This window comes from Convolutriloba macropyga, unplaced genomic scaffold, assembly GCF_964194025.1.
Source record: "Convolutriloba macropyga unplaced genomic scaffold, txConMacr16.3 SCAFFOLD_1671, whole genome shotgun sequence".
Classification (NCBI taxonomy): Eukaryota; Metazoa; Xenacoelomorpha; order Acoela; family Convolutidae; genus Convolutriloba; species Convolutriloba macropyga.
This window is the reverse complement of record NW_027449596.1, coordinates 22,684-43,000: the sequence shown is the minus strand read 5'-3', so window position 1 is coordinate 43,000 and position 20,317 is coordinate 22,684. Positions and strand designations below refer to the sequence as shown.

General features: G+C 37.7%; 1 protein-coding gene across 1 annotated transcript; it reads right to left on the bottom strand.

The window, feature by feature from the left end:
• Positions 1-15,597: 15,597 nt before the first annotated feature.
• On the bottom strand, positions 15,598-19,735 carry LOC142355176 (uncharacterized). The gene is made up of 2 exons (XM_075407427.1): positions 19,612-19,735; positions 15,598-16,466 (listed from the first exon to the last, which is right to left on the bottom strand). The coding sequence occupies exons 1-2, from the start codon at positions 19,664-19,666 to the stop codon at positions 15,847-15,849; spliced, it is 675 nt and encodes a 224-aa protein (XP_075263542.1). The 5' UTR covers positions 19,667-19,735; the 3' UTR covers positions 15,598-15,846.
• Positions 19,736-20,317: the final 582 nt, after the last annotated feature.

Below are 20,317 nucleotides of genomic sequence, written 5' to 3'. Positions count from 1 at the left end.
GCCAACTAAGCCAAAGATACAACAGACAACGGCGCCGCCAAATCAAACCACAGAGTCAAATAACGATCTCGCGGTGCCAATGGGATTACCGAATTCAGGTATCGTTATCGCGGAGCCACCAAGCAGACCAAAGAGAAAAGCAGCTACGAAAGCATCCGCAGCGCTACTTCCCTCAAAACGAAAACGCTCCGCCATATCGACCACAGAATCGGACGAATCTGTGACTCCAATTCAATCATGCCCTCCCACAACACCAAGTACTGCAGCAATTGGAAAACAGAAAAGACGGCAAAACCTTAAGAAACAACAAATCGAAAACAAGTCTATAATCTCGGCAATACAAACTGCTGCAGCACAGTCCAACCAAGAGGAGTCAAACTTCACAGTCGGCCCATGCTCTCCAACAACCTCTTATCCAACTCAATTCTACGTGTCTCCCAATTACGAGGAACCAGAGTTGTCTATAACAGTTGGCGAAGCGGAGAGATATTATGAAAGTGAAAGCGATTAATGAGTAAAACTGGGCATTCAAAACTCTGATTAAAACATTACAGTATTAATTATTTTAACAAGTACATATTGACTATTAATTTTCTGATAAATAACATGTTATTTATTTTTGCCAAGGGGGAAATGTGGTACAATAGTACTTTTTTAGTTTGAGTTCATTATTTTGGTGTAACCAATTTAGTTCAATTTCTGTTAAACTTAATTTAGTTCAATTTATCCATTTTAATTTGTTCATCCATTTCGTTTAATTTTGAAGATCAAATCTTATGATTTCATACTTGTTAATTTGTTTATATCCTATGCATGATCTTTTGTCTGTTCACCCTGTCTCGTGATTGTAAGTTGCCGCATTTTAGTTATGTTATCTTGTGAACAAATTGTGAAGCAGTTTTGTTAATTTTGCCTAATTTCATTCTTCCTAATTTCGTAATTCAAAATAGTTGACTCTCTCTCTTAACTAGATTTCGATTCGCCAAAGTCTAAATTCAGACGTATCAAAAGTTTGGTAACTTTCGCTAAGCGAAATACACTACAAATAATTGAACGCGATTTCTCTCCGCCAATTCAGCCTAAAATTTGTAACTCAAATAGGCAACATTCTAATAACAAAATAAAGCCTTAAATCGCTCCGCCAATTCACTCTTAAATTGGCCGAAGTAAAGAACTCTATTTGGCACTACGAAACAATTCAAATCTACAGATTGTAAATCTGTACGACACCGTTTTCCATAACGTCATTTTTTTCAGTGTAAATATGATGTCACGGGAAGTGACATATAGATGTTTTGTTGATCATTCAGTATCAACAGCAGATTGAATCGCAAACCAATCTTACAGAATCTGTTGCTATTTTATTATGAATTACTGAAGTCATAAATAAGTCCTAATATTGCTTTGCTGATATTTAAGATAAATCGAGTTTGAGTTCCAATTGCACTTCATGTATAGTATATAAATATTGATCAAAATGAGCAAATCAATTTGGCTTTGATAGAACGTAGCATTAAGTTTCGGCTGTCATACCATTCGAAGGTCACTGCTTGATTTGATCTTCAATTAATGTGTTAAGTAGCTAAGCTACTCAATTGGGGTACAATGCGGTAAATAATTGAAATAAAGCGGCACTAAAGACTAAATCCTTCCTATACTGAAGTCTGGGCAAAGAGGGCCGACAACATTTGAACAAAATTATGCACATTTAGACACTTAAAATCTCAAACCTAAATGATCCATGCGGAAACTAAACGCGAGGGAGCAGCCTCAACAAATCTATTGCTGAATATGCATACTGACTAAACGTTGGGAATTAGAAAATCTGGAAGGTGAGTTGATACGTTATAAGTTGGCAGACAATTAATTTCAACATTTTTAAAATAAACGAAGCGCCCACTTTAGAGTCAGCCATAAGAAAACTAGTTAAATGCCAGCTACAAGACGCCAAAACTAATCCTTATAGAACTCCAAGCTGACAAAAAGGGACTTTAGAAAAAGTTTGTGAAATGACATCAAAATTAACCAGAAAAAATTATATCATCAGGAAATAGTTTTCTAAAACAAAAACGCATATAGCAAAACTGCAGACAATCTGGTACATCCTGGATCCCGAACACAAAATGTTCGGCCGGCCCTTAAGCTGGAGAGAGAGCAAGCAAGTGTGAAGTAGGAAATCGTTTTGCATGTGTAAGTAAAACGCATGTTTAAATCGACAAATTCTAGAAGATGGCGCACACAAATTTAGCGAGGCTGTTTAAAAAGATTATCAATCTAATGAATGCAAAATTGCACGATTTCAAGCCATCCAAGAAAAAGTAAACTTTTTAATACACGCCAGAAGCTATGCAGCACCCATTCCGGAAAAAAATTGAAGAAAGCCAGAAAAACGTAACTGACAAAAACCTAACTCACTTTTGGGAACAAGCGAACCCAAATGTAACATCATACACAGAAGCCAAAAAACCTTAATGAGAAACTGAGCGCGCAATGGCGAAGACGGCAATAAACGACGGAAGAAAAACAATGGCTAGTTGGGTTTGAAACTGTCACAAAACTGGGAACTTATTTCAAAGAACAATTCCATACAGTAGATATTGGAAAAGAAAATTCAAATGAAATGTATATTATAGCCTCAATGACCATAAAAAGCAGTCTAAAAGGATCAATTCAGAGATTGATAGAAAACGACCCCGCAAAAATATCAAGTACACACGAGATTTAAGGAATGGTCTCTATAATTTTCATATTGTTATTTGTCGTGATGTAAGCTACTCAAGCATATCATCTTGAAAAACTTGGAATGTTAAATTATCTGATAGAAACAGTGTCCGAAAAAACTTAAAAATTATCAAACGAGCCATAACCCACAGACAATATGAACCGCAGAAAGAATACCAACACACTGGGCAAACCAAATCAAAAATTGAAAATAAATTTTGCGCGACTTGTTTTAAATTGTTAACAAAAAAATAAGTTTTTGTATTTATTGATTCATAGATATTCAAAATAGCAATCGCAATTTATATCAACAATGGGAACGGTTCAAACAATGTAAACTTTTAAAACAATACCACGACATCCCTTCATTTCAAGGTACGTAAGAGGGAACCAAGGGAACCTGAAATTCACTACAAGCGTTTGCAACTTTGTTAACTTGTTAAAACGTTCCTATTGAAGATTTTTGACCCATTGAACACAAGAGACCAACAGTAATCGTAAAAGGTACGAAAAAGAACAACATGAAAGTCTCAATTTAAGGGCAGGGAACAAAACTTGATGTAGCAAAATGAGAAGTGGAATATTTAAAAACATGCGTATAACAAATCATCAGACCACAGGTCAGGCTCTCTTTCGAGATAAATTTAGTCGTCTACGAAATTCAGCAGTCAGAAAAAGGCCTGAAAACAAAATTTTAAATTTTGAAAAATTGTAAACGGTCCGTAACCGTTTAGCCCCCAAATCCTTCCCCTTGTTATTTAGTTCAAATTTATTGAATTCATATTCATAATCGCTGTAAAAGTCATACCTTTAACTTTGATTTTTCATGACTGTCAATGCCAAACCTTTTTATTCATTATCATACATGAGTTTCATTGTGCCACACTTAGCTTTGATCATAAATGATCATAAACCACACCTATGTAAGCTATTATTTAACAAACATACAAGCTTATAGAAGAACACACAGCAAAATAAACTCTTGAAAATCAGTCGTTGTCTCTGAAAGCGGATCACACTAAAGAAAATATAACAAATTCTGGCGCACGCTAGGTTTTAAAACCGAACCATCGACTCACAACACAGAGACAACCGAAAATTTCTGACTTATTGTTTTTCGCTAAAACTTTAAAAAATCCCACCTCCTAGCTGAATTATACGTACTATAGATTTATTCCATCTGATATTTTTAGCACTTCAAATTTATAGGCTGTCAGGTGTTTTAAGTAAGTTACAATTCGATGACCTTCCCCATGCATCGTTCATTGCACTCCGAACATTGTGATGCAGTCCGCTCAATGTAGTTCTCTAGTCCATGTGGTTAGAGGTCCCACATTTGCCTATAAGATAACTGGGGCCTGAGTGGTTTAGGCTGTGGGTTCTCTTTTGAACCAATGCATAGGCCTGCGACGGGGATAGTCGAACATATTTTTACATAGGTAGCAAAGGCTGATCTTTCTTAGATTATAGCCCGTTCTAGTTCAGCTAAAACTCTCTGACCATAAGTCTAGCGAAAGGGCGTTAAAAATATCAGGATTTGAATAAGCCCTTCTTACATTCAAAAAGATACTTTAGCTGATTCTGATTTACAGTTGTACACATGTTGACACGCAAGTGCAAAAGTTTTTGTTTATAGGCTCAAAATTTTCTAAACGGTAAAACAGTATCCTCTCCAAGTTAGGGTGTTTCTCTGCGACCGTGATCAGACAAAACCCTCCCCATAACGCAAAGCATACATAAAACACTTTATCAAACAACTTTCAAGCTTTGGTAAAGCATAAGACAACCAAACCACTGATAGCAGTCCAAAACAGCAACATAAATAGCATTCAAGTTATTTTAGATACAAAAAAACAATAAGTAAGCGTTCTAACATCACCTTAAATGCTAACTAAAAGTGCAGTGACTCATAACACTTCTGTGAATGTCATCCTGGCAACCATAAACTAAGTAAACTTTAACCAATAAAAAAAGCCAAAGCCATGTCAAGCAAAATCAAAACAAAATCAAATCTCCAAGGCTCAACCCTTGAAGATCAAAGTCATTGAGTGAGAAGCAGTACAACACCTACTCGACAAACAGATGTAAGAAACAAAAGCAGCAGCAGACCTCCAAAAGCTCGTTGACGAACTTCGACTGCTAAAAGCGGAGCTTGATCACATGCATAACGAGCTCATAGAAAAACAGTTGACACAAGATGAGTTCGAAACACTTCACACCGGGAAATTGCACGGGGAATTTGCAATTCTGCACGGGGCAAATTGCAAGTGGCTGAGAACCAAACAAAAAATCAGATTTTTTCATGAGTCAAACCATCACAAGTTCATGTCTTCCGACACCTCCTCGGAAGAACCCAACAAACTACGGAGCAAGGTTGTTGTTTCAGGAACCAGACGTAAACAGCCAAGCGGAATGAGACGTAAAACGTCAATGCAAATTGCAGGTGAGAACTGGGATGAGATGTTCAGTTCTGATGCGCATGATGGTGTACCGTCCAAAAACCGTCATCGTGATCTTCAAAAAGAGAGAGCAATTGTAGCAAAATACAACGCTCAGCAACAGAAACCAAAAGAGAACGGTGAGATGCAGGAGCATCGCAGCCTCAGTGAGGATGCGAAACATGTTCAGAGTGGCCCGAATTTTCATGTGAATGTTCCAAATCAAGGTTTTGCTACCCCCAACATTTCAATCGATCAACCATAAGAAACTGTGTACTGGAATTCCGGTACAACACCTGGATTTCAATCTCACGCAATGCCTGACTATTTCACTCAAATTTTTGCAGACAATCACTATCACGTGATCAGCAACAGTCACATCATTTGTTCGGTAATCAAATGGATCACTCATTCCCAGAGAAAAACAAAATGATGAACGCTCCCAAGGGAGAGATTAATCGTCAATTAATTTTCATGCCACAGCAATTTTCTGAATAACAGTTCCAACAACGACCCCAGAATTCTGAATGGACCAATCATCAAGTGATGATGAAAGCGTTCAGTCTACCAAAGATAGTCTTGACCATTTCCCAGGCGACCCTTTGATTTGGCATCATTGGTGCAGTTTTTTTGAAGTCAACCATTCACGACAATCCAGCTCTCTCAACTGTTCAAAAAATGACTTAAAAAACCCTGTAACTCACAAAGCAAAAAATTTCATCTGTGGTTACTCTTACAAAGGAGACATCTATGAGGAGGCACTTCAGGAACTTATCAGAAAATTTGGAAAGCCGCAGCATGTTGCGAGTGCGTACCTCACACAACTTGAACAATGGACTAAGAACAGAATGGATGATCCCAGCAGCTTTGTAAGTTTTGCGTCTTTCCTCAGACGTTTGGTGCAGACCTTTCGACTTCACCATTTTGAATCAGACCTAAAAGCTTCTGCGGTAGTTAAAATTGCCAAGGAGAAGTTCACAACACCAATGATGATTCTCTGGAATCAACATGTAAGGAGCATGAGAATAGAGCAACCCAATTTGGCCGATTTTGCAGATTGGATAAACACATATGCAGAGGCTTGCTAGGATTCCTCTCCACAAAGACCACAAAGAACAGACCGGGTTGAACGGCTTTCCCAAGACCAGAAGCACTCCAATAAAATTCTTCAAGCCAGCTCAAATTGTCAACTATGCTCTGGGGATCACAATCTTGGTCGCTGCAAAGAATATCTGAGCAAGTCTGTAGCTGACCGTCAGCAATTGATGAGGCATCACAACTTGTGTGCCAATTGCTTGATGAGACATGAGAATGGATTCTGTAAATCAAAAATTCGATGTCTTGTAGACAGATGCAATGGATTTCATTATTCAACTCTCCATCGAAACGACTTCAGGACTTGGCAGAGAAAAGATTTCCAAGCAACGAGTAAAGAGGGACTTCAACCCAGAAACCGGTGCGGTCAAACTACGGCAGAAACTTCAACCATACAACGTCTCAGCTTTCGCCAACAATCAGTAACACACCAAATACCAAAAGCAGAAGGGGATACAATCAAAACAATTTCAACCCTCGTAATCCAGGCTATGGAAACAACAGCTCGCATCAAACTGCCAATCAGCAGCACGACAATCCTCAGCAATCTAATGACAGAAGTAACAACCACTTTCAATCAGTGACCAACAACGAACTGAATGATGGGTCAGCGAAAATTCCATGGGTGCAAAGCCACACTTGGGACAAAAATCGGGAACCCACGTGGGTCAGAGCTTTTATACTACAGTCGATACCAGTCGCGATCTTCTACAAAGACTTCAACATAGAGACCTATTCACTTTTGGACATTGGAAGTGATAATACACAGATCACACAAAACATTGCTGATGCTCTACGAATTAGAGTCCCCAAAGATATAGATTTTTCTCTAGCTTCGCTACATGGGGAGCACACAGTCACAACAGCTGATATCATGATTGGAATTGGTTCACTTCGCTGCTCAAAACAATGACAAGTCTTCCTGTGTGCGCAACCTCCATCGAGCAATTCCAGATGCCAACTGTCCCCGCAGAAATTGTGATTAGACTTTGTAGAGACCATGATCATCTGGCAGAAATCAATTTCCCACAAATTCGTTACAACAAAATTGCAAAAACTTATAGAGGCTGATGCTTTTCTGGCTGCTGTTCCAAAGCATTTCACTACCGACAAACCAGGGGCACCTTACGGAATCAACACACTGTTAGGATGGACTTTGACAGGCTCTGTGCCACATGAGTACCTTCAACCAAACAAAAAAGGAAGCAGCAACCACAACATCACTCTTTTCAACCATCTCATGCGAGGTAATGACGACACGAAAAACTTCTACATCTCTTTTGGAACTTTGAGGGCGTCAACTTTAATCAGGATTCTACAAAGGGACACAATGAAGAGGACCAGAAGGCACTAAAGACTTTGACAGAGACCACACATCACAACAGGGAAAGATATGAGATTGCACTTCCTGGGCGAGATAACGTCACACTGCCCAACAACTACTCCATGGTAGGGGCTCAGTGGCACGCCCTGCAGAAGCGATTAGAGAGAGACAACCAACTGAAACAGAGATATATGACCACTATCTTTGATGATATGGATGAGGGATACATAGCAGCTGTTACGAACCAGGATGCAAAAAACCTTTGGTATCTACCGCATCATCCCGTCATCAACAAGCAAAAACCAGAAAATATAAGACGGGTGACAAATACAGCCTCAAAATACAAAGGGGTTTCTTTGAACGATGCGCTGCTAACGGGACCGCAACTTTCGTGCAAAATACATGGACTTCTTCTACAATTTTGTCAGTACAAGGTTACAATAACAGCAGACATAGAGGCTATGTTCATGCAAATTGGAATCAGAGAAGAAGACCAAGATGCTCTCCGTTTTTTGTGGAGCGACAATGAAGAGGAGAGGACATCCAAATACCATCGACTCATTTTTGGGGCAACTTGTTCTCCCGCCTGCGCAATTTTTTTTCTGCAAAAGTGCGCCAAGGATAACAGACAACAGAATCCAAAATTATTCGTTTCAACCACAAAACAATTTTATATGGATGACCTCATTCAAACATTTTCAACAGAGGAAGAGGCAGCAAATACAGCGACTGAGCTGAAAAATGTTCTCAAAACTGGGGGATTCAACCTCACCAAGTTTCTCAGCAAAAACCCTGCTGTGCTGGAAAAGATTCCAGAGGAAGACCGAATTGGAGTTCTAAAGTTGCAAAGCATACTTGGTCAAACATGGCAACCTGAATCCGATCAACTTCTTTTTGCAAAACCCAAACTGAGCTATGAAAAAAAGAACATCACACAGAGAAAGCTTCTCTGAATGGCTGCTTCTTTGTTTGATCCCATTGGGATAATCTCGCCTTTTGCAATTCGACTGAGAAGCATCTTGCAAAAAGTTTTCATACAAGGACACAATATGGACCAGCTATAATCAAAAGGAAATTACCACGAAATTCAGCAATGGATGGAAGAGTTCCAGAATATGCTTCCAATTCAAAATCCCAGATGTCTAGTTCCCAACGTCGACAGAACTCACGAGTTGAACACCATCACAAACGCTTCACTTTCAGCAGTATCAGCAGTGGTGTAACTGAGGACAATCTCCGCTGACGGCACAATAGGTACCCATTACGTCATCAGCAGATCCAAGGTGGCACCAATCAAACAGATGAGCATTCCCGATTTGGAGCTCGAAGCAGCTACATTGGGAGCAGAACTAGCAGGCTTCTGTGAGACCGAGATGACAGTAGAAATGAAGAACAAAAAATTTGGGACCGACAGCACATCGGTTTTCACCTGGATCAAATCAAATGATCGACAGAAGACGTACATCGCAAACAGGCTCAACAAAATTGCTGAGAACTCAAACAAAGACGACTGGCGACACGTACCAGGAAAATTGAACCTGGCTGATCATGGTACCAGAGGTCGAGCTTCATGCGGTCTTCAAAAATTGTGGATAACAGCAGGTTCTTTCTTGATCAAACCTGAGAATAGGTGGATATTTTCCGGTGACAAAACAGATCAAACATACGCCACTCAAGTTGATGACAAGACCCGTGAAAAACCGCTGGTAGATCCAAACAGATTTTCAAATTGGCTTAGACTCCTTGGTACAATTAGGACAGTGTTTCGATCAGTACGCGTTTCGAAGAAGTCGATCAAACGCGACGTGCCTTGCGACAAGGCTCGAAACTTTCTCCTGAGAATATATCAGTCCACACACTTCAAGGACCCAGTTTTTCGACTTCAAAGTAGACCACCCCTAGAAAAGAAGGACAGACTATTACCATATACACCCTTTCTGCATAGTGACGGACTCCTCAGGATTGAGGGACGAATTCGGAAATCTGGATTGCCTTTACAGAGCAAACATCCGGTGATACTCCACAGCATTATGAATTAGTTCTAGAACAGGGTAGATGTTGCTTTAGATTAGTTCTGAACAAGGCAGATGTTGCTTTAGATCAGTTCTTGAACAGGGTAGAGGTTGCTTTAGATTAGTTCTTAAACAGGGTAGATTTTGCTTTAGATTAGTTCTTGAACAGGGTAGATGTTGCTTTAGATTAGTTCTTGAACAGGGCATATGTTGCCTTAGGTTAGTTCTTGAACAGGGTAGATGTCGCTTTAGGTTAGTTCTTGAACAGGGTTGATGTTGCTTTAGGTTAGTTCTTGAACAGGGTGAATGTTGCTTTAGGTTAGTTCTTGAACAGGGTAGAAGTTGCTTTTGGTTAGTTCTTGAACAGGGTAGATGTTGCCTTAGATTAGTTCTAGAAAAGGGTAGAGGTTGCTTTGGTTTGGCTCTTGAACAGAGCAGATGTTGCTTTAGGTTAGTTCCTAAAAACGGTAGATGTTGCTTTCGGCTTTAAAAAATACTACTCAACTGGTTAATTAATTGGGGAAAACAGAGTGGCACCGAGGAGACATTTTTCAAGAAAACGAATTGACTGGAAAGCAGCAGTGATCACAGTAGCATTCTAAAAAGAGATAGAAAACGAGCATGAGACGATGGCACGGCTGTAATTTTAACACAAACTCAGTCACAGTGTTAGAAAAAATACACAGTCTTCACCGTAGATACCAAATGTTTGATTTTGAGATAGTTGATAAAATTGAAGCTTCTGAGTAGACAGATCTGGTGCAATCAAAAACTCATCGAAGATTGCATCAGACCAATCAGAAACCAGGAACTCAGAATAAGTGACTGACTCAGTTAGTCAGATTGGCCTTTGCGATCAAAAAGTGAACCTGGTCTTTGCCTCAGATGTGAACAGCAAAAAAAATCCTCAGTCTTCTGACGTTAGGCTAACGAATAGAAATTTGTCATCAAAGTATCTTCAGTATCTAGTCTTATTACATTGATTGCTCCGTTCTCCGTTAAAATAAAAAAACTTTCCTCGTGAAATGAGCAAGAATAGAGAATTAAAAGACAACGAATTAGATCCCAAAAAATTGGAAATTCTAAAAATTGCAAGTTCAATTGGAAATAACATTCTCCAATTGTAATTGACAATAAGCAACGACAAAAAATATTCCAATTAAAGGCATGAAAAAAGCGAGCTCAAAGTATTTTCTGACTCAAAGCCCCAAAGTGAAAAAATACACGTTTATCAGTCTTCTTAAATTGAGCTTGAGGTATCTTGCTTGAGCTTGAGCTAGCTAGCTAGCTTGAGCTTGAGCTAGCTAGATTAAGCTTAAGCTACCTAGCTTGAGCTTGAGCTACCTAGATAGCTTGAGTTCTAGCTTGAGCTATCTAGCTAGCTTGAGTTTGAAATTGAGCTAGCTAGCTTAAGCTTGAGCTACCTAAATAGCTTGAGCTCTAGTTTGAACTAGCTAGCTAGATTGATCTGGAGCTTGAACTAGCTAGCTTGGGCTTCAGCTTGCCAATGCAAAAAATCTGCATAAACACTTATTCTATGTAAAATTGCAAGAGCCAAAAGTTTGTCAAAAGCTGCAGAAACAGTAATTCTATGTGTAGAGCATTATTAAGGAGAGGTGTCTTGTCAGAATATGGCTGGATTCAAGACCTCAAGCAGGATAGGCTGGAAGGCCCTATGATCGGTCTGATGCTAATCACTGACTCATATAGACCTGACCAAGGCCTGTGCCACGCTTGGTCAGGCACTAGAGGAGCTAACACTAAGACCGAGAGGTCATCCCTCTAGAGGGGCAAATAGAGTTAGATCGAGCCTTGGGAAAGCTAGATTGAGCTGGACTGAAGCTAATCGGCAGACCGAAAGAAGCTAGATCGAGCCTTCAGCAAGCACGATCGAGCAGTACCGGAGACAACACTAAGACCGACGGGTCTTAGAAAACCCTCTAAAGGGGTAAATAGAGCTAGATCGAGCCTTGGGAAAGCTAGATCGAGCAGGACTGAAGCCAACAGATAGACCGCAATGAACCTTCTAATATGTCGAGCAAGTTAGAAAACACATTTGAAAAACGCAAATTTGCATGAACAGTAATTCTATGTTTAGAGCACTATCAGGGGAGGTGTCAAAATGTGGCTGGATTTAAGGCCTCAACTCGGATAGGGTGGAACGCCTTATGATCGGTCTATTACTAATCGGTGACAAATAGAGACCTGACCATGGCCTATGGTAAGCTTGCTGAGGCACTAATAAATACACTAAAACCGAGGGGTCTCAGAAAGTCCTCTAAAGGGGGCTGTAGAGCTAGATCGAGCCTTCTCAACAAAAGAACGCCTTACTTCAATGGAATCGATACAGCTACACTAACAGGCTAATAAATACAATGACATTTGATCAGCGAGCCTTAACAAAATACAAACCGACAACAATTGCTGCAGGCGTCGATGAAACAGAAGACGTCAATCGTCGTCAAGTAATTCCAGTTCGGTGGTTTGTTCAATGAATGAAGTTGCCTAAAAATGAAAATTCAGTTCAAAAAGCAGCAACCTTCAACAATTCATACTTCTTATATGTGAACTGGTTTTTTTCGTGAAAGAGTAGAATCCGCAAAAATGGTTAAAACCTCAAGCATTTTAGTTTTTTACGAATTGAACACACAAACAATCAATATGAGGGTAGATTAAAAAACATTATTCAACAGCCAGAGTGCTTCCTAGGACTCAAACGTTTTACAATTAAAAAACAATAGTCTTCTTGGCACAAACATAGAGCAAGATATTATACACGAAAATGAGAACACTTAGCGATCAGTTTTAGATAGCAATGTTTGAAAATTTGGGTACATATCAATTAGGGAGGACAACCTTTCCACTGCCATGCTTAAAAATTAAGTGACATTGAACAGAAGACCACTGACTACTTCAGTTCAGAGGTATCGAAAACAAAAATTTGGTTTTTAATTACGTCTAGTTTGGTAACATTAATATTTATTGATCTTTACTACCATGAGGAAAATTTTTTGATCATTGAGATTCAGCGGAAAGTTTTGGTCAACTTCCAATAATTGGCAAAAGTGTTGCTGTAAAGCAAACAGAAGGCGCAAAAATGTCTGGTTTAATTGTTGGATGACTGCGCAATCGAGGTTAAGGCAAGTGCAGTCCAGTAATTGAGATTATAGAAGTGTCTGAAAGTGGAATTTGATCGTCGAATCTTTCGAGCAAACTAAGAATCAAACAAGAGACTAGTAGTGACATCTGTTCCTCTTCTACCATCGGAAAATGAGATTTTCACTTATTTGGAGCCATACTTTTTTAGTGAACAAGCACAATCGAGGGTAAGTTAAAAAATAAAGATGCATAAAAAAATTGTTTGCTTTTTTCCATCACAGCCTAATAGACTTGTTATTATTTCGGCAGCATTATTAGTTATGGTCTGCTGTTATTATTAAGAAATATTACGGAAAAACAAAAATTGCACTTTTAAAACGACAAACAAATAACCAATTTTGTATCGCAATTTCTCTAGAGATCATGAAATTACGTTCCTTTTGCTTAATATTCTTTACGATTGCCTGTGATTTATTCTGTTATTATGATAGAAAATTGAACAAATGTTCTTTATGATGAACAGTTTTGGCTTGAGAGCAGATCTACATTGAAAAAATTACTATGGAGATTTGTTGACATTATGTCGCCTTCTTTATCAACAACCAGTCAACAAAGCTAGTTCGAAGTGATTAACAGTATTATTTCATCTGAACAAATTACAAGCTTCTTTGCAACTTTTAACAAAAGGTATCTTCAAATGGGCAAGCGGCGGACCTTCCAGCGCAATTCTTTCATGAGCGGTTTACTACTTGTTGCTATTTCTAGTTCTTAAATCATTTTTCGATATCATTGTTAGTAGTGATGCGCCTTCCTGGGCAAACTACGGGGGGGGGAACAAGTATCTTCCCGTGAACACTACGGGGGGACACAAAACGGTAGGATTAAAAACCGTTCATGAAATCTATACATTAATAAAAAACAGACTATCCAGAGCATAATGAAAGATTTCTGTACTTTTTGGCAACCTGCATGCACTTGGACCCTGATGTTAACCCCGAAGTTACACTAATGTTGGGGCCTCATGGTGGTATCATTGAAATAGATAACTCTTCATTGGACGGTAATTTGAAACCATTTAAAGTGCTTCGCTTACATGCAATTCTTCATAATGCCTCCGGATTTATTGCAGAGTACAACCAAAAGGGTCAAGGATACTCCTACGTTTTGCCTTCTCCATTCAAAAACGCTTACGTTGGTCACCTGACAGGTTGATTCTTCCGCATGCCCGTGAAAACGTTTAAACGTAATTTATTAGTTTACTGGAATGTTGAGTCTGGAGATTGTTGTTATAGATTTTGAAGGTTTTGGACACAAAAAGAGTGGATTCATTATGAAAGAGTTATCTATTTGTTCAGACACGATTATTTTTCTTCCTCCATTTTCCTTCATCTCGCTGTCCTGGAGTGAGAGATGATCGCATCAGTGGGTAACGAAGCATTTGCATGGTATTTCGTAGCACAGTGGCAGCTACCCTTACTGGTTTCTTTCACAAATATTTATAGCAATCAAGATACGCTTTCCTGCTGCTAAATTCTACGCAAAGGGAAGGAGAACACGGAGACACTGCAAAAGCTCCTTCAGATAGACATCACAAATTTAGAAACTTTGCTATGTCCAAAAGCTGAAATCTTCAAGCAGGTAGAGGACTTGACTTGTTCACTTCATTCATCTATACTACCCTTCAAACAAGAGAAAAAGCAATGCGCAAAGAGAAAGGCACAAGTGTACTTTTATTGGATAACACTACCAACTAATGAGTCGTCGTGTAGAGACAGTAACTCCTTCAGTTCTGACCTGTTATGGAAAAAACAAATTTTGACTGGTTGACAAGGAATTTAATTTTGACATTTTAAAACACTGTTTCTCAAGAACAAAATTTCTAGTTGACAGAATTTTTCAACAAATTGCACCTTACTCAAGTTCAAAAATTTTGTTATAGATACCAATAGAGGAAGCAGCTAATAATAAACTTGAAGAACTATCGTTATTGTTCAGTCAAAATTACAGGATCAGTGACTGGCTCTATAACCTTTGCAATAGAAAATTGAGACTTTGCAGAACTACTAAAGATCCCAGAAGTTTTTGCTCTTTCAACTTGAATTATTTCGAATTTTGAGCAAAAAATGTTAAGTTATGGAAACCTGTTGAGTAAAAAAATATTACGGTAGTATCGTATATACCAATCGCAAAATAATATTGTAACAACCCAACTGTGGTACTAGCTAACTCCATATACTGCTAAAGAATTGGAGCTTAGAGGACTCGAACCTACTATCTCCAGCACCGAGCCCAGGCATGCTACCAGTGCACCAAAGCTCTGCTGAAGTAGCAACTTTGTTAGCTTGATATACCACAAGCTGGGTTATTACAATATCATTAAAAAATAAAAACGTAATATACAAATATCAGAGATCTGAAACTGCTGATACGAACTGTGCGTTGTGAAACTTCGATTGTCACGCTATTCAAGATGTACTGTTTAGTTTGCTCTTCAATGTGTATATTCATCTAATGAAATCGGCTTCGAAATCTTTCAAAAATTTGTATATCACAGTTATAATTTTACCTTTTTTCAAAATGACTACAGCGGATTAACATCTCCCCGTTCTTGGGGAAGGAAAGCTCTTCTCTTGAACTCTTGAATCTCTCGTTCTTCCCATATTAATCAGCAAAAAGTCTTTTAGGGAAATAGAAGAATTTTCTCCGTTCGACCAATATGTTTTCGGTCAGTGGAAATGTTTGACCTTGTTATTTCTGGCATCAGAAAAACTGCATCACTCAACGAGTGGGGGGGGGGGGGCTAATCAACTCCAGAAGAAGACTTGGGGCGTTCATCTTTGTCTTAAACTTGAATAAGGTTTAAGAAGCTGCTTAGTATATGTCTGTCTCACTAATCTCGACAAAAAAGTTAGAATATAAGTTTTTTTTCTAGTTACACAAACGGACATTATTATAAACATATTTCAACATTTGGGACATACACAAATCTACATGAAATATAGAGAAAGTGCTACACCAGAACAATTTATAACGAGCACAAAGTTATTGTTGGACAGACAGTTCGGGTGATCAGTTTTTAAGACATAAATGTCCAATCGGTTTTTTATCTATTTTTGTGATAACAACTGTTTACGGATGAGCTGACATATTTTCTTCACTACTGGTTTCGCATCATTCTTCTGGACATTCTTCTGGCCATCTTCCTGGAAGATGCGTGTCGTCTTTCAGCCAGATGATGATGTCGTCTTTTGAACAGGTTTCGGTTGCCTGGCATCAAGTCCCTGACGCTGCTGGATACACCGTTGCCAGATCCGTCCATGAATTTTCCGCTTCCACTCATCATGCCAAGTCCTCCCATTCCGAATCCACTGATTTTCACCATCTTACCACTTCCGCTGCTCATGTCACCATCATCATCGTCATCTTCATCATCATCCTCATCATCGTCTTTGCCTTTTTTACCGTCTTTGGGTTTTTTATCATCATTGTTCTTTTTGGGTTTCTGTTTGTCATCCTCATCGTCATCCTCATCCTCATCATCATCCTCATCATCATCCTCATCATCATCGTCATCCTCATCGTCATCCTCATCGTCATCATCATCCTCATCATCATCGTCGTCCTTGTCATCGTCGTCCTTGTCATCGTCGTCCTTGTCATCGTCGTCTTTGTCATCGTCGTCCTCGGGTTTTGGGCGTTCAGATTTGGGCTTTCCTCGCTCGGCTGCATCTTGTCTGGCAAATGTTGGGAATCGTTTTTCATTACGATGAGTTCTGGCTAAAACAAAAAAAAATCATTTTTTTCTAAACTATTTCAATTAATAATTTTTAGGTAGTAAATCAGCTTTTATTTGACAATGATTACCGTACGATCAACAACTGATTGCTAATCTGCAACTGATTGGAGTGATATGGGTATTAAATGAATATGTAAAAAAAAAACATTTCATCCCGAGTCAAGAACTCTTAGCAACTAACCACTACGTGGAAGAAATGCGGTTGATTGTTCTGAGAATTGCTGAGACTTTGGTCAAAGTGTTCTAAAAATCTAAAAACTTAAAATTGCAATTCATTCTAAAACTGCCGCTATATGTGCCTCATTCACCTAAAAAAGCAAGATTTTTGCAATCTTTTTTTTCTTGCCATTTTTTTATTACTTTTGATCCCCTATTCTGGCGGATTTTAAAAATCAATCCTACCCATTCCTCGAAAAAACTACAGCAGGATAAGTTCTGAAGTAAAATACACAAACTTCCATTGATTGATAGTAGGTCAATTGAAAAGCCATTTAGAAAAAAACACGATTAAAGAAAACAATAGAAAAGAAATAAAATTGTCGCACGTGAACAAAAAAACTTGAATCAAGAAGGCAAATTTTTGGTCTAAAAACGGTTTTTCACTCTAATTCAAAAATAGAGTAAAAATTTTAGGCAGCAAAATTACTCGCGTTTATGCTCCATCGCCAGTTTTTGCGTGACCAAAATCACTAATTTAATTCGGCTTCAAAAGTCTCCAGTTTGAAACAAAATAAATAACGCTCAATTAGAGGGCCAATAATGCCTTCTGTTAACGAAAAAAAGAGACAGACACAACAAAAATAAATTTGAACGACAAGGATTGGTCACGATCACAACTCAATGTCTTCTCAAAAAAGAGACAGAGACAACGATGTCAAATTAGCATCTGATAAAATGCAAACAAAAAAATTACATTTCACTTCACGAGAAAAAAATATGGGACCTGTCTATATTAATTATAACAAAAAACTAGATAAAATAGCCAACAAAGGGTAAAATTAAAAAAGACCATTATACTTTTTGAGAGAAAATTAGAGTAAGAAACACTCTAGCTATCAACTGAACCCATTAAAAATTTTCATTTATACCTCCAAAGTATGATATTTATTAACTTACCTTTTGAAGAAGGTCATACGACAACAAAGAGAACAAATACCGGCAAAAAAAAAACAGCGCGCAATCACAATACAAAAAATTTTTTGATTATAAAATTCCTTAACAAAACCGAAAATTATTTGCTGCTATTCCAATAAAACAAAGTCTTTTGCCAAATCTCAGCGAATCTATGCTAATTTGAAAAAGGTCGGTATATCAAAAAGTGAAGTGAGAGTTTCGCGTAGTGATTGATTTATAGTAGCAAAAATAATCAGATATTAGATGAAAGTAAAATGAGTAAGTGAGTATATTACATAAATTAGCCTGTCAGTTCAGCATTAATTTATTTCGTCAGACCAAAACCACGTAATATAGTTATGCAAAGTATCAAATCTGACGCGACAAATTTTTTGTAGAGCAGAATACTTTTGAGCGTACTTTTTTTCCAGCAGAGTTTGAGTTTTTTTTAGTATTAAGCAAATATTTATCGAGGCGGTTTTTCGTCTGCAAGCTAGGCTCAAGCGTCCCTGTTAATTTTTTATCTCGACTGTATTTTGAAACAATTTTGATATAGATTAAAGAAGTTTGCTCCTTAAAGTATAAAGTGCTATAAGAAACACCTTACTCATAGACTTTGTTAGTATATGTCAAGTATAAGGAAGGTGGCAATGTTCAATGCATAAAAATCAACAGCATAGAAAAATTGCCCATTCCAGATATTTGTACATTAAGACGATCATAATGAAAATCTCTGAACCTCGCTGAACGAACACGATGGTTATGCCCCATTATAATCCGAGAAACTTTTGGGTTGTGAAAGAGTTATATTAGCTAAAAATCATTAGATATCAGACAAAAATATGACACTCTCACGTGTAGCTCAATAAATAGCGAATTAGATGTTTGAATATTTAGACTCGCTCAGAAGACTAGAAAAAGAACACCAAATGCTGGCGAATTGGAAGAATTCAATAGAAAATGACAAAAACATATTGTCGGAACCAGAGAGACCATGAGCTAAGAAAGCATAATATTTCTTCAATGGCCCCCATTTGAACATAAATGGAATCTCTCATTAGTTCAATCACTAAATGAAAACTGACGTGACTGTACTTATGATGAAAATGGAAAAAAATAGAAAAAACAGAGCCAAAAAAAACGATTTGAATTTTTTTTTCATCGCAAAATTGAAAGATGATGCCAAAACTGGCCTTGATATCGTTGCTCAGCTGCTAACCACCTCTATTTTTGACAAAAATGGTTTTCAGCAAACAATAATACTAAAACATCAAAACAGATTGATGCAATTTTGCTAAATATGGTCCGAAATTAGCAAAAAGCCGCTAAATTGTTAGTTCCAGAAAACTTTAATAGGAACCGAGGCAAAATAACTCTCAGTTGAGTATAAGGCGATTGTGTCAGCGCTTTTTATGTCTGCACTACGGTCTTTGTGGATAATAGACAAAAAAAGCAGATTTGGCGACATTTTCACTCAAAAATTATGGATTTTCATAAATTTAGCTAAAACCCAATCCAAATGAGTCCGTTCAAACAATTGAGCAACTCTCTCTCTCTCTCTCATCCTCAAACTTCAAATCATTAATTTTGTTGTTAAAAAATTTATTTTTTCGGAAAATTGATCAAAATTTCAGAAACAAATTCCAAAAAAATGTGAACAAAGCAACTTAAGTGAAGCTAACATTCACAAAAATCTTAAACTCAGTAGCTCCTTAGAAAAAGCGAAATATGCTTTTCTTTCGATATTCTGCGCTTGACTAAGTAAGCACAACGGCCTAAATTTTCTAACGATATCAATCATAACTCTGTATGATGATTATATCGATCGGCGAAAGAACCTAATTGAGCAAATGGTTCCTCCCCAACTAAAAATGGCCAAAACAATATGGGTTTACTACAAACAACTTTATTTACATAACACAGCACAATTACTGATTTTATTTCTTACAGAGTCAGCTGTCGAAGAAAATTCGAATTGGTCTTAAGAAATGTTAAGAATTAAAAAATGCATACCTTCGGTTAGAGCCACCACAACGATCAGAGCAGCAATCAAGACAAGAATTCTCATTTTTGGTTTTTATTTTTTCTGACGACTTCAGATTTTATCTACTGGTTTTGAAGATTTATATCAAAAATGAATTCTCAATCTCACCAGCTTTCTTTTATAGCTACGATAAACGCCTCCAATAGTAGTACTTAAGTCAAATTCAAAAAGTTCAAACAGCTTGTAAGAGCATTGATTGATATTATAAATCATTGAAGGCGGTTTCGTGAAAGAACAAAAATGCCAATTTTCCAGTGCGCTGACATTTAAGAATCTCTTTTTTGTTAGTTTGACCGCTAAACAGCGCATTATTTCTCTCACAACTTTCAAAAACTGATTTTACATTATCTGTACAATTTGCGTAATTTTGAATAACACTTGTGATTGCTTTGAACAATTGCTTTAGATGTACTTGCAAATCGTAGAATATCTAAAACTTTTATGGTATCAAACATATGCCTTCGATTCTGGTCATTTTTATGTAGTACTCCATAAATTGTTGAAGCAATCTCAAACAGGGGGGCATTCAACCATTTAAACTAAAGAACAAACACATGTAACTTTCTGGTATAATTTTTGACAATAAAAAGTGTACACCATCAATTCTTCGTTTACTTTTTCGTATTTTAAAATGACGCATCATTCGACTGAAGTTTAAAAACGAAGAGTATGTAA

Excerpts from the sequence above, each read along its gene's own strand:
- LOC142355176 (XM_075407427.1), bottom strand. The coding sequence starts at position 19,666 with ATGAGAATTCTTGTCTTGATTGCTGCTCTGATCGTTGTGGTGGCTCTA. Across the intron at positions 16,467-19,611 it reads TGTGGTGGCTCTAACCGAAG|CCAGAACTCATCGTAATGAA; the intron begins GTATGCATTTTT and ends TTTTTGTTTTAG.